This window comes from Diospyros lotus, chromosome 8, assembly GCF_014633365.1.
Source record: "Diospyros lotus cultivar Yz01 chromosome 8, ASM1463336v1, whole genome shotgun sequence".
In the NCBI taxonomy this organism is placed as follows: Eukaryota; Viridiplantae; Streptophyta; class Magnoliopsida; order Ericales; family Ebenaceae; genus Diospyros; species Diospyros lotus.
The window spans coordinates 33,804,518-33,820,247 of record NC_068345.1 but is presented as its reverse complement, the minus strand read 5'-3'; the positions used below and the strand labels follow the sequence as shown (position 1 = coordinate 33,820,247).

Below are 15,730 nucleotides of genomic sequence, written 5' to 3'. Positions count from 1 at the left end.
GCTCATGAGGTCTATTTTGATTTGTATGAGAGATTATCTCTGTGGCCAATGAACAAACAACCCGTAAAATGCACTTAAACCATTTGTGGATTCTATTATTGAAATGCTGAAATCTATCACCAATAAGACTATATCGTGTAGTATGCCCTATAATCATCAGAAACATAGCAACACCCTCTTTGATGCTAACTTTTTTCCCATTTGTCAACAACCCTTTATGTTTCAAAGTATCACAAAAATTTATGAAAATGTGTTTCTGTATTTGAAAATTACGATGACACAAATCAAGATGCCCATTCAAAATTTCAAGCGTGTACATTTTTCCAGTGAGCAATGATGTTGTACAAGGTGTCCTGTTGATAACTATTTGTTTGTTGGCAACAAAATAACTAAGCATCAATGTATCACCAATAGACTCATCCAAATCATCTTCTATAAATAGAAAATCATAACTCAAATCTTCATCAGTCAAATTTTGAACCCAACTTGATTCAATAGGCATCCCTCTGCACAAATATATTCTTAATTAACATCATTATGTACATCAATCATCATTAAATATACTGCTCAAACAACATTATTTATGAAAACTCCCAACACATAGATTAAAATAAAACAAGCAAGCATCTGTTTAGAAGTATAACATCAAAGTACTAAAAGAACACAGTAGTCCAAGCTAGTAAAAAACACGCAACAGACCAAACTATCAAGCAAATAAAAAAAGTTTCAAGATAGGTCTTCTTCTAATTTCTAGCATCTCCACAAATGACATCCTAAAATCTAGATCCTTAAAAGCCTTATTGCTATCATATAATCTTCATTAGACACCCTTTCCATGCTGTTTAAGATATCTAGGTAAACCTTAGTTGAATATGGATCCAGATTAGTGGCTTCACAGTTGCTAGATTGAATAAATGATTTTCCTTGCCTGCGTGCAAGCTTTTCTTTCAAGTAAAACATCCTAAGTTCATTTTTTTCATTTCTCATATTAACTATAAATGATCATTGAGCTATACAAGCCTCGAGTTTTTCACCTTTACTAGTCTTGGATTCTTTAGGTCTTCATTTGTCATGATGAGTACTTGTAACTTCATCATATTCATCATCATTTTGTTGCACACGTACATGTACTTTGTTTAGAAAATCATCTTTTATCTGTCTTTCTTCCTCTAATGTTGAAGGAAGCTGAGTGGAAGTATTGCCTAAACCTCCAGTAGCTGTACTCTGCCAAATATCTCTTTAAGAACTGCATAATGCTTACATCATTCCTTCTTGAATATTTTGTACTCAATCTTGTTTATCTACATTCATGAAAAAAAGCCACATTAATATACTATATATAACAAAAGAATATAATGTCATAAATAAATAATGGTGAAAATACCATAAAAAAGTGTTGCCAAATTTCCTCTGCAGCATCAACTTTGTTGGTATTTGGATCCCATGTAACACCTGTATGCCTTACTAGTTCAGCGAACAAGCGATGCACTTTACGTAAACGGTTCCACTTACCCTTCAATTTATCTATCCCATAATCCATTTTTGTGAGACCACTCATGTCTTGATTGATCATGCCCCCAATTGTTTTTCTTGAATGTAGAGCATTGCAATTTCTCTGCTTTCACATTGTCATAAAATATCCCGATAAAAGCATGTTCATTCTCATTGGTTCCTTAGTCTTACCTCTATGACCACCTATGTTCTCTATCCAAGACACACAATAAATATCAACCACTTAACTAAGTGCAAATCCAAAAATTCTTTATTCATCACATCCATGTTCTTTTTTTTTTTTTTCTTTTTTGTTAATTTACTCAAACAAGAATAATATCCTCGACCTTACCTATACCCGTTACCACCATTTATCTGTTATGTGAGTATGTGTTTAATTAGTGCTATTTTTTATTCATTTATTCTTCTTGTTACTACTACATAGACAGTCAAACTCCTATTTAAGACTCGCTACAGTGCTGAAATAGTAAATGGGCTTTCTCAATTCCAATAGTCAATAAGAAAAATGCTGAAACATCTTGGATGGGTATGGTTTTGGATAATTAAAACCATACCCAACAGGAATTTTCATTAAATTCTGTCCATGGAAACAACTCACAACAAAATCAACATATCAGAGCAACTAAAAAATTTTTGTTCACAGGAACCTAAACAGCAAACTAATCACAATAACCCTAAACTGCAAAAATCACAACAAGAATATGTTCAGAACACCAAATCACAGCAAGAATGACAAACCTCTATATCACAACATATTAAAGATTTTTGGAGTGAACATTGGAGGTAAATTGCACATTTCTTGGTGGTATGCCTTAGGACTAGTCTCCTGAGAGAATCTCTTGGGAGGCTTATTGGAGGACTGACACAAGGGGATATCCAAGATATTCTCTTTTGCCCAGGAGACTATCGTGTTCCTTTGCCTATCTTTATTTATCTTCATTATCATCCTTTATTTTATTTTATTTTTTAGTTATTATACACATCATATTTGAATTGCTACTAAGAGCTTGTTGTGTATATTATTGTATTTCAAAATACAATTATTTTATCTAAAAACACAATAATCACAACATAATCAATATCAAATAGATTCTTAGAACAAACACCAACAAAAACTTTCCTTGTTGCTTGGTTCAATGCAAGCCCGTAAACATATCAGATCTAAACTCAAACTCAATTTTGATCCAATCTATTTAATTGAATTTGATATTAGATATAATTTTTTTTACTCAGATCTGAAACTAAATTTAATTAATGTTATATATTATTATATAATATATTATACAATGAGGGTGACGGGTTCTTCTTCATCAAAAATCGCCCGCAATCATCTCTAGCCAGAAATTCCCACGACTAGAGCCTATCATTAGAAACGCCAAGCCAAAGGGGTTAACATATCCCAAAACCAACAAAATTCAGTAGTTGAATCTCCACAGATTTAATTTTTAATTTTTTGGCCAGAATATTAAAATGTGCTGCCAGTCGTCACCGACCACCGTGGCCAGTGGTTTTTGGCGATCAAAGACAACCACCCGACACCCTTATCTCTATTGACCAACATACCCAAAAACTAGTAAGATCCAACGGCCAAATATCTAAAGATCTAAGCTTAAACCTCTGACCAGATACAAAACACACATACATACATATATATCATGGATTTGTACTGAAAATATTTGCTAATGAGACTGAAAGACTTACCTCCTTGTAGATCAGGGCCACTTTCATTATGAAAATATGGTCAGAGGCGATGGATCTGGCCTTGAAGAAAGGAAGAGAAGGAAGCGGTGATGGCCTTGAAGAGAGGAAGAAAAGAAAGTGGTGGCGACGGTGATGGCCTTGAAGAGGGGAAGAGATGATGTGAAAATGAATGCGTTTTTTGTCTTTTGGAGTTTGTTTTGGTTGAAAATAACTAAATTTTATTATTTTGACCTTTATAATTATTATTTTTTTTCAAAAATATGTTTTTGAAAATAACAAAATAAACGTATTTTCATTATTTTAGAAAATTCAAAACTAAAAAATAAATTGAAAACAAGAAAGAGAATGCAGTCTTATATTTTGAGCTGTTTTCTATTGTTATACCGAAAGTCAACTAATATGTTGAATTAGTTGAGTATTCCTTTAAACTTAAGAACTGAATAATAATTCATATTAATTGAGTACAAAATAAAAAGTTCTCTATATTTTGATAAAAAATTGATTAATTATAATAAAACTTTAAGAGCACAAACTAAGAGTCCACTGCCATAATACATTAGTCAAGTACATTTTAAACATTTTAACTGTCTCTCAATTCCTTAGCATGTCAACCATTTACCAATCATAATCGAGCAATTTAAGTTCTTAGCTAATTTTCCCTACTTTTTCATTTAATTAGTCGAGTAATATCATATATTAATGGAATAACGAATACATTCTTACTTACATATTTATTTAAATATTTTTTTTATTTACATGGAGTTATTTCAAATAAGTATCAAAAGAGCCTTTTAAATACAACAATCTAGATATTTTCAAATTATGGTCCTGTGTCCAAAGAACAAGAGATAAAACAAGTGGTGAACCAATGTGGAACAAAGTGGGTTCGGAAAACTAAGTGACACAAACAACCAAAAACAAATACGATGAACGACAACATTTCCCAATTCACACTTGGACAAGATAAAAGACATGAATGGGGTTGGGTTGGGGGGCTCCAGCACAGGTCGATAGGGGATGCAATCAATGGTTACAGAACTAAACAGTACAACTGGGCAAATTAGCCTCATTCTTCACGAATCACATGCCTGGCAACTTTACAGCTATGACAAGAACTGGTCTCACATGGGCACATTGTTAGCTTCAAGGTACCCGCCCCACCATGACCACCATCACCTCCTCCAATTTTGCCTTCTTCGACAGCCCTCTCCACAAGTTTATTTCAAGGTTTGCACTGAGCTACAACTTTGTCCACCAACTTAAGAGGCAATTTTAGTAACATCTTTGCTCGATCTGTTGTATTTCATGTGGCTCTTGACGAGCTGCCCCCCTGCAATGGCAGACATTAAGGAGAGCTCCCCTGCCAAAACTGAACCAGCTACTATGGTGGCCAGAAGCCTTGAGTTCGATCCTGGTGACTCTTTGCTGGCACCTTTTATGCCAAGAAGGTTCAGGCAAGCTGACTGAGATACCAGTTGAGTCCCACCCCCAACAGTACCGACCTATGGCAATTAAAAAAGTAAAAGATAAAGCCACTAGGTAATCCATAAATGAAAGAAACATGAAAGTCAGCATAAATACTACAATTTAAAAACTTAATTTAAAAAAATACTACAACTTTCAAACTATTTATGAAAATTCTATAAAAAATTATTTCAAGTTACCATCCCTAGTGGGTCAATGCTAGCTAGCCGGATGAAAGTTGCTCCTAAGAGGAGCAAGTTCCTTGGCTAAAATGGGTAGTGAGCTACTCACCTGTGAGAGGAGCGAGTTCTGACATTGACCCATTGTGGATGCTAACTTTGAAGATTTTGTAGCATTTTTATAACTAGTTTGAAAGCTATAGTATTGTTAAAACTAAGTTTCAAAAATTGTAGCATTTTCTTATAAATTTTTCATGAATTCTCTCTCTGCAGAACACTGATCAGGCTCCAAAGGAAAGGTACCTGGCCTAAAAAATTCCTGGCTAAACCAACATATGATTAGGCTTTTAGCAAAATAGAGAAACCTAAAGACCAGCATTAATTACACTATTCGATTTGTTTTTTTTTTAACCCAAAATAACCAAACATGTAGTAAAATAAAATCAAAATCAGTAGGAAGAGGAAATGTCGTATGCAATGTCAAATCACCTCAATGGAAGGCATGGTCACCGAAATATGAAGATCATTCCCATTGTTAATGGCCTCCATCATAGTTATGCAGTGGGAACTCTCAATGTTTTGTGCTGGATCCTGCCCAGTGGCTATGAAAATTGCAGAGACTATATTGGCAGCATGGGCATTGAAACCACCAAGAGCACCAGCAACTGCGGACCCAGCAAGATTCTTAAGCATGTTAAGCTCTACCAGTGCAGAGACAGTGGTTTTCAGCACCTTCCTAACCACCTCTTCAGTTATGATTGCTTCACAAACAACAGACTTTCCACGTCCTTCAATCCAATTGACTGCAGCAGGCTTCTTGTCAGAACAGAAGTTGCCTGGCATTTCAGAAACAAGCTAAAAATCATTACAAAATCCATGCTAAGTTTCAAATGAATGTCACCAAAAAGCTCATCTAGAGAAATAGTAATGCAAAAATAGCAAAATAAACATGCTTTTACATAAATAGACAAGATTGCAACGTGCTATAGTTGACAAATAATCAGCTATATCCAGTCCATAGTGAAAGGAAAGTTGCAATTGCTTCAGGCCTGATCATGCTTCAAAGACAAGTATCTGAAAAAGCTTATGTACTAAATTAACAAGCTGAATCGTCAAAATAATATAATTGAGATTGAATTGACAATAGAAAAATATTGCATTGACATTTAGAACTTGTTGCAATGATGGGACTCAAACAATAAGAAACATACATCCCAATCAGATAACAGTAAAGCAGACAACAACTAAACTGCAATAAAAAATTGACCATACTATTGTACACCACAGTAATTTTTCCAAATCTGTTATTAAATTATTAATCTGGAGAGAGAGAGAGAGAGAGGAAATTACCAGATATGCCAATTACATCCATGTCAGGAAAATCGTTCTGTAGGAAATCTAAAACGTTTTGAACACCTTTGGACACCATGTTCATCCCCATTGCATCACCTGTGCTGCAGCTAAATCTCGTGTACAGATTTTTCCCAGCAATAGAGCATTGAATACTTTGGAGTCTGGCAAATCTGCTCGACCTGCAAGCATTGAACACATTACCATTAAATGGAAGCCCATAAAAGAAACACCACATCTAAAAATAAAGACCATAAAGTCACACAAAAGAACCCATCACATAGAAAATGACAAATTCCCAAATAAAAACAAGCAAAACCTAAGGGTAGAAAAATCAAGCAACAAAAAAATAGTGCCCCAGTGCCACATCAAAATCATCAAAATAGTCATGGTATTACCATTATCATCATTGCATTTATCTTAAATCACTTTCAGGCCTTCCTGGCATTTTCAGAAACATCCACGGCCAAATATACACCCCAACAAGTAAAAACGGCGATCTTATTCAAAATCAAGCAAACACCTAATGACATTAACATTAATATGTTCCACTCGGATGAGCATAAACAAGGTCCCTCCGTGAAAGTGACTACAAATATATGACAGAGGATGACACAAAAATGGACAGTTTTATATATTGCGGAATTCAAAAGAAGGCTTACCTGTTAAAAACGACGGATAACGTATTAAAATTGAGTGGATCTTCCAAGAAGAACTTCAACTCCGAAGCTCTCTTCGCCGTGGGAAACCTAACAACCGGGGCCCTTGTCATCCCATCTCTCAATAGAATGCTAGTAGCGCCACCCGATGCATATATGGCCTTACAACCTCGGTTCGCACTGGCGACCAAACATCCCTCTGTGGTCGCCATGGGCACCGAGTACTCGCACCCGTTGAGCAACAACGGGCCCGCAATCCCCACCGGAATTTGCACGTATCCAATTGGCATTTCGCAACATTGCCCCAAAATTGACTCGTAATCGAGCCCATCCAAAGGCAAGCCAGCAAGAGATCTCCCTGTAAGCCTCTGCACCGCCTCGCGTCGAATTAAGGCCGCGCGGTAACAGTCGCCGAGTTTCGACTCGAGCGAGTAGGACGGAATCGCGCCGGAAACAACTGATTTCACGATTTCCTCGTCCTCCTCGGAAGAAATCGCGGGCGACGGATCCATCAGTTTCGGCGCTGGAGGAGGAATGGCGCAATCGACTAGGCGGCGATCTTCTTCGAGGATGAAGGCTGGGGACTCGGGACGGACGACGTCGTCGTCGACGTCCCAGGCATCGTGAGAGGCGCGAGCAATGAAGGATTGGACGAAGTCAATGCCGAAGAAGCCAAGGAGGTAGATGAAGGATGCGATGAGAGAGAAGATGGCAGCGAGTTCGGAGAGAGTGACGACGTGGAGCGGAGTGGAGTTACGGATCTTGTCTCGCCAGCGGTGGAGGAGGTAGTAGGCGACGGCGAAGAAGAGCGTAAGGAAAATGCCGTTGGTTAGGTAGAGAGGAAGAGGGAGGGCATCGGAGGCCTTGGGGGCTTGGTGAACGGAAGGGGAAGATTTCTTCTGGTGGGGGTGGGGGTGGCTGCGGTGGTTGGCGGCGGCGGGAGGTTTAGCAGGCCTCTGGTGGTGGTGGACGTCCATCCGGATATTCAGGCGGAGATAAGTACGGACGCCGGATGGTTTTCCAATTTGCTTCTCTCACAGGGGGCGGAGGTGCGAAGGTTTCGGGGCCTCTGTGTGTCTCTGACTGGGAGTGCCATTTATATTTCTCTGTTTATTTATACTCGTCCAGCGTTCGTGCACCGCTGCTGCCTCAGCCTCGGCCTCAGCCTCAGGAGCACTGCCTCCTACTAAGGCTTTGTTTGGACTGAATACCCACAACCCAACAACCCCAACTCATCTCCCTTCGTCGTTAATAAATGGATTTCAGGTTTTTTTTTATGAATTTTTCCTTTCCACCGGGTAGTGACGCAAGTTCATTTGAGAGTTGAATCACTAAATCAAGGGGATTTTGTTTTAATTTATTTGAGAATTGTTTATTTATTAATTGTATTATTGTGTAATCTCTTATTGCTAATTAGGTTTAAAAAGTTAATGATGTTCTTATTAAAATATAATAATGCATCTTTTTTTAACTTTATAGATGTCCGTTGAGTGTTAATAGAATAAATAATATATTTTATAAATGGCCAATGCCTCATCTAAGTTTATCTCATGTAATTTGTAATTTAAGTTAAGTCTAAACTCATTTAAATACGATAATTCCTTAAGATGTAACATTTTTATTAAAAAAAAATAAAAATCGTAATAGGACCTCAATACATAATGCTATAAAATTATCAATTTTATAAAAAAAATTATTTTATCTATCTTAACTTTTTTCATACAAATATTACTAAAAAGTGTCTCGTATACACGTGTAACAAAATTAAAAAAAAATTAAATAAAAATTTATCAACTATTTTTTAATTTTTTGGTAATTTTTTTAATTTAAATGAAAGTTTTGCATAATGCAATAAGAATGTTATTTATGAAGTTTTGATTTTTTGTTTTTAAAAATAACGTGAGAGGTAGGTTCAAAATTAAGAATTCCTGATACAACTTAGGTTGATAGTAATATTATAAAGTGGATTTATTTTTTTGTTAAAATAGATCATATAAGAGTGTATGGATAAGAGATTTATTTTCTTTTATATTTTATTTAACTTTCATCTTTATACTTGTAGAGTAGTGTATGTCTGATAGATATTTTTATATTCGAGATATTTATTATAATAAATTTATATTTATAATTTAAATATTTATCGCTTACTTGTGTTTGATGAGTAAAATTATAGATAAGAGTTTTAAAAAATACCCAATATTATTCTTAATTATGATTTACTGTTTAGAAATCACCCATGAGTTTATGTAAGATTTGTTTGGTTAAGGAAAGATATAAGATTTTTCATTTTAGTGACGTTATTTTGGAAGGAGAATAATGTACCAATAAATTGCAAAAGTGGGTTGGTTGCCATAAATTACATTTAATGTGTAATTTATATTCTAAATTCTGTGAACTAAAGAAAGAAGGTTAAATTTAAAATGTCAAACAAACAAGGCCTAGACGAACATCTAAAATAGGCAAGAGGGAGGATGTGCTGGCCCGGGGACCGGGGGGGGGTGCGTCCTCATTATTGATAATTGTGTCCCGCGTCCGTGGCCGAGGCCACTACCTCTAATCGCTGACCTCATACGCACGTGCAATACGGTCCCACCCACGAGATGGCCGGGGGCCCCCTTCTGACGGGTCGGTGCCTTTCCCACCCTTTTCGCAAAATCGGGTCGGTGCCTTTCTCACCCTTTTAGCAAAATCGGGTCGGTCACTTTGCTTTGCCAGGCCTGAAAAGACTTGGAATTTTGAGTTTGTAAGATTACTTTTTTATGTTTTAGTGTGGGTACAGAGTCGTATCAAATCAAATGGGTCGCCATTAAAAGTGAAGATGATGGAAAAGGGTGTGAACCCTGGGAGGAAGGATTGATCAGTGGCCCTTGCTTTTGAATGCTTTCAAGATCATCCGGGTCCGGGACCGGGCCGGCCCGAGAAAAGCTGCTCAATTGAACTCGACTTTAAACTCCATACTAATTAAGCCTGCCTTGACAGTTGACACGAGCTCTTCTCAGTTAAAATCACCACTACATGTACAGAAGTAATCCAAAACAATAATATAACACAAAAAAAAGATGAAGATGGAGATGGTGATTGGGTTGGAGTAGAGTTGTTGCATTCACGACTCTAAAATTGACGTAATCCAACAGCCAATTAATGAAGGCGCCTACCCCTATTTACCCTCCCAAAGCAAACTTGAAAAATTGGTCCTTATTTAGTCAATTTCTTTTAAGACTAATATTATTGGTACACCTTTATGTATATCTTTGTGTACATTTTAGATTACACAAAGGTGTACCAATAACAAAAATGTCCCTCATGAGGCTCATAAAGGCGCGTGAGGTGTATGAAGACAAAATGTATTTTGATCATAATATCCCTTTGTGTAGCTCAAGATGTACAAAAAAAATGTACAACAACAACAACATATCCAGCCTTTATCCCACTATGTGGGGTCGGCTACATGAATTCTAGACTTCCATGTATTTCTGTCTTTTGTCATATCCTCATTTAAATCCATATATTTCATATCAAATTTTAATGTCTCTCCCAAAGTCTTCTTGGGTCTACCTCTACCTCTTTTTGTGACTAATTGTTCCATTTCATCAACTCTCCTCACAGGAGCGTCTCTTAGTCTCCTTCTCACATGACCAAACCATCTTAATCTATTCTCTCTCATCTTCTCCTCGATTGGCACTACTCCTACCTTATTACGAATAACTTCATTTCTAATTTTATCCTTTCTTGTATGTCCACACATCCATCTTAACATCCTCATCTCCGCTACACTCGTCTTTTGCTCATGTTGGTATTTGACTGCCCAACATTCTGAGCCATACAGCAAGACTGGTCTTATAGCTGTCCTATAAAATTTTCCTTTCAATTTTAGTGGGATTTTACCATCACATAACACCCCCGATGCATTTCTCCATTTTAGCCAACCTGCCTTAATTCTATGTGCGACATCCTCGTGGATTTCTCCATCTTTTTGAATCACTGATCCCAAATATCGAAAATGGTCTTTTCTTTGTAAGATTTGGTCTTCTAATTTTATTATAACATCATCCACTCTTGCATTTTTACTAAATTTGCATTCCATATATTCTGTTTTCTTTCTACTTAATTTAAATCCCTTAGATTCTAAATTGTTTCTCCACAACTCAAGCTTAGTGTTCACTCCTTCTTTTGTTTCATCCACCAACACTATGTACATCTAGCATTATTCTTGTTTTAATTACCTGAAAGCAAATGCCAAATGGAGTGCGTGGGCAGTTCAATTCATGGTAATGCTTTTGAAAACTCCAGAGGACAACCCCAACTCCTTGAGAAATTTTATGGCCATCTTGTTGAATGTTTGAAAAATTAGAGAATTATTCATCTATGTATGTATATAAAATAGAACAAATATCTTGTATAACATAAATCTCTAAACTAGGTTTAAGACTTGGGGAGAGTACCTTTGAGGGAATGCTATTGATGTTTTATATATTTAGACAAGATACTTATGTTCATGTTATTAGTGTTTTATATAGTTACATGTAAACCCACCGTTTTATATATTTACACAAAGTACTTCACCATAATTACATTTCTTGGTAAAGTTGGAAAATCAACTGGCTAGGATTTGAAGGTAGGCTTGTGTGTTTGAAATTCGGGTCTTTGAAGGGTTTGGTCTCAAACAATGATGAAACTAACTGGATCTGAAAGGATTCTTCTCGAAATGAACTTCTCAGAAAGAAACAGAGGTTCCCGAAAAGAATGGCTTCCCCTAAAGAATTGGGCTTCCCAAAAGAATAAGGCTTCCCTTAGAAAATAAGGCTTTCTCCATAGAATAAGGTTTCATCGAGAAAAGTGTCCCCGAGATGAGTAGGCTTTCCGAGAGGTTTTTGATGGAAAGAAATGGTTCTAGAAGCAGTTAAGTATTCCCGAAAGGACTTTAGTTTCCTGAGATGTGGTCTTATGAGAAAAGATGAATGGTCTTCCTGAATGGGTGTTAATGAGAGGGTTATGGTGTCTATGAAGGATTCCCGAAAGAGTTGTTAAAGTCTTTCGAGAAGGTGGTGGAAATGAGGTTTTCGGGATGAATGTCATCTGCAAGGGTTTTGGGTCTTTCGGAGACAAAATAATCCTTCATGCTATGCTGAAAAAATGACAAGGGGTTAGAAGCTCGTGAGGGATGGCCATTCTCGAAGACCTCCAACGCTCAAGCAGGGCCGGCCCAAGGGCTAGTGGGGCCCTAGGCGAAAATAATTTTTTTTTAGGAGGGTGGGGCGCTGTATTTTTTGGAGGCCCCTAATTTATTTATCTTTTTTGAGGAGGGGAGGTGGTTTGTTCTTTGTGTGTGGGGGGGGGGGGAGGGGGTTTGGGGGCCCCAAATTCTATGTGTGTAAGGGGGGCGGCTTTGGGGAGGGGGATTTTTTTGGGGGGCCCCAAATTCTGTGTGTAAGGGGGGGGTGTTAGGCAGTGGCTGTTTGGGGCCCCAAATTTTTGGGGGGCCCTAGGCATAGGCCTTAGTGGCCTATGCCTTGGGCCGGCCCTACGCTCAAGTTAGGATCTTGAAAGAAATTAGGTTGTGGAAATAAAAAAAGAGGGTTAATTAGGTGTACCAACGAAGTTGAAGTCATTTTCCATGTATTGTAGCTTGATTTATATAGGCTCGAATCTTGAGGTTGCCATGTGTTGGCTTACCTTTGCTTGTGCTGCGAAAAGATCATGCTTGAAACAACTGCCCCAAAAGACTCTTCCAGGAAAGCCAGCTAAAAGAAATCTTTCTGGGACAGACTCCCCGAAAGAACTCTTTCGAGCCCTCTCATTTTTTACTCCATTTCCTTTAAGAAATCCTCTCTGATTTTGGGGAAACCCAACAACAACAAATGACAATGAATAATAATGCCATGGGATATTTTCTAGCATATTTTATCTTTAAATGAAGTCGGATCTTAATAAGATTTTATAGTATTCAATTAGAACAAAATCCTATATGTCGAGAAGACATGTCGAATTAAAAGATAAGCTTATATCAAGGAACATATTGAATTTTATTAAAAGATAAGTGTTATCAAGAAAACAAGATCAATCAAATCACAAGTTGATCACATTTCAGAGTTCTATCAAAACTTAGATTCTTTAGTCTATAGATAAAGGCTGTCACATAGTTTTAATCCGAAGTCTCATAATTTATATATAGTATCATATCTCTCATGTCTTATATTTCAAGATTTGTCATTATCGATAGCTCTATCATTTTCATGTTTTTCTTTATTTTTTTTACTTTTCATCAATTGTTTTCTATCAAATACAATACTAACTTAAATATAACTTGTGTGATTTACATATTTCATAATTTTGCATACCACATTAACATTACTTGTTGATGAGAAAGACAAAATCAATATGCCCACATAATGTTGGCACATTCAACGACTAGTTACTTGAATGTAGATATCAAAATCTCAACCTACATGTCATACGTGTTCCATAAATTACACAATTTAAGCATGCATATCATCGTAGAATTCCATATCACTCAAGTCAACGTATACATTTATGTATTTATGTATCTGTATTTCAATATTTTTATATTGTGTCATCACTTTAATGCTCGAAATTAAAATTTTCACTTCAACCACTACTTAGTTTCATGATATTTACTTTAAAAATATGCGTTTTAAATGCTTTACCGAAATGCTATCAAGTTATCTTCTATAAATTTATTTTGATAAAAAGGGTTCCAAATATGTGATTCTTTTATAGAAATTCTATCGGTTCAACTCTATAATTACAATTGAAGTCTCAACATAAAAGATATTAACATTCGAAACTTTAATTCACAAAATTTTGTACACTTCAGACTTTTATAGACGAACTTTATTAAACTACATCTGTTATTATAAATTTCATAAAATTATAGATTTGTCTTTTTGAAAAATCACATGTTTACCCCTTTTTTTTTAAGAAAATTATAGATTAACCATTATCTTTCCCTATAACTGCAAGACCACCCTTACCTTTCAACTAATTTTGTCAAAATATTTTGGAATTCTTGACAACTACAGACGAGCCTTTAACTTCCTAGCACTAAAGCAAGTTCTCTTATTTCAATATTATGAATACAAATGTAAACCCTAAAGCATGGGCAAATCATATCCATTTAATACCTTACATAGTGAAAAAAGCCTAGTCATTACTTTTTTTTGTCAAGGGACCAACACACAAAGTCTAACCAATAACCTTTACTACCAAAAGTCCAAACACTGAATTCTTGTGGATTGAAGCCTGGATGCTCCAAGAAAAGGATCTAAGACTTCGGATTATTTTAGAATGATCCAAGAAAAGGATCTAAGCCCAATTTTTTTCATCTTTTTACCCCAAGTTTTGGGGTTTAGTGAATCATCTAATATATAGGGATAATTACACATATCTCTTTTCTTTTCTTTTTAAAATTAGATACATTATTTTTGTATTTTTGAAAATTATAAGACCTTCTTTTGATCTCCAAAAACTTGTGATGTGAATCAATTAGCCATGAGGAAATCTATTTGCAATCACCTTTTTACTCTCCACAATAATATTCTAATATGACTAAAATAACCTAAAGGAAAAACTTATTTTTACCCTTTATTTTTCCACCTTATACTCACCCACTTTCTCCATTCCTTTCCCTATTTTCATTTTTCTTTCACACTAGAGTGAATTGTTGTAACATCCCGCATCGAGTGATAGGAAAGACCGGAACAACTTACCCTGATGGGCCTACGCGAACTTCCCAGGGTCACCCATAGGGTTTGCAATTGTTCGGTTTGGTTTCAATTTTTGCTAAAACCATAAACAAACCAAACTTAAAATACTAAAATCAAAACCAAATCATTAACCCATTGATTTTAAAAATTAACAATCATAACCAAATCATTTGGTTTCGGTTCGGTTTCGGTTTTAATCATGGTTTTTTTAGTTTGATCCATACTAACAAATAAAGACAAACTCTTGCAAATAACATTCATAAAAACTGGTTGATCTGCATGCACTACATTATGTCTTTCATAGTTATGGCAACTGACAATAACATTATGCAAACATATATCTAACTATTAGATGAAAATCTTAACATTAACCCTATGATTTTGGCTTCAAATTGATAATGCCTCCTAAATTACAATAATTTAATTTATTTATACATCTAAGTGACAAATACAAACACACCCACAATATATATTAATATTTGATCAAAAAAATCAATGCAAGAGCGAATTGACCTTCCAATTCATTGTAGTAAGGGGAAAAAGAACCAAAACATGGGAGTAAAGAAAGAAATAGCAAACACAAACACATTCCTAAACATTACAGATTTACATAAAAATATAGAATGGAAGTTAGATTTAAATTTAGGCATTTGCACATTAATCAAACCAAAATAATAAATCAAGTCAGAAACCTTAATTTGTAAGTTGTCGAGAGAGAGATGGAGGGAGACCTTGCTGTCGGCGTACAAAGATAAATTGCATAAGGCAATTCAGGTGTGATGCTCAGAAAACGAAGGTCCATAACTCCCGACTCGCCTAGTTGACGTTTCTTGTGTTTCGATTATTGCTCTCAAAACTGTATTTGGATTACAGAGAGTGCAGGAGAGGGCGAGCAACAGAACTGATCGAGAGAGAAAGGGAGAGGGAGAAGGGTTTGCTGCTGTTTGCAGGAGGAGGCGGAGCAAGACCAAGAGAGAGGCAGAGAGCGACGGTGAGCGCGAGTGAGAGCAATAGAGACAGAGAGTGAGGGTGAGGGCGAGAAAGAGGGGTTGAGCCCTAGCGAGAGCAAGAGAGAGCCAGCGAGGGCGAGCGAGAGGGAAAGCGAGAGCAAGATTGCAAGAGAGAGGCAAGAGAGAGGCAA

At 36.3% G+C, this 15,730-nt stretch overlaps 1 protein-coding gene and 1 long non-coding RNA gene across 2 annotated transcripts; both read right to left on the bottom strand.

Moving 5' to 3' along the window:
- Positions 1-914: 914 nt before the first annotated feature.
- LOC127807165 (uncharacterized) lies at positions 915-3,341 on the bottom strand. Its single transcript, XR_008024608.1, has 3 exons — positions 3,214-3,341; positions 1,385-1,452; positions 915-1,301 (listed from the first exon to the last, which is right to left on the bottom strand). It is a non-coding gene; the product is annotated as an uncharacterized LOC127807165 (long non-coding RNA).
- A 661-nt stretch (positions 3,342-4,002) lies between these two features.
- LOC127808952 (3-hydroxy-3-methylglutaryl coenzyme A reductase 1) lies at positions 4,003-8,079 on the bottom strand. The gene is made up of 4 exons (XM_052347703.1): positions 6,869-8,079; positions 6,207-6,388; positions 5,346-5,692; positions 4,003-4,715 (listed from the first exon to the last, which is right to left on the bottom strand). Exons 1-4 carry the CDS (start codon positions 7,840-7,842, stop codon positions 4,473-4,475), a joined length of 1,746 nt encoding a protein of 581 aa, XP_052203663.1. The 5' UTR covers positions 7,843-8,079; the 3' UTR covers positions 4,003-4,472.
- Between the last annotated feature and the right edge of the window lie 7,651 nt (positions 8,080-15,730).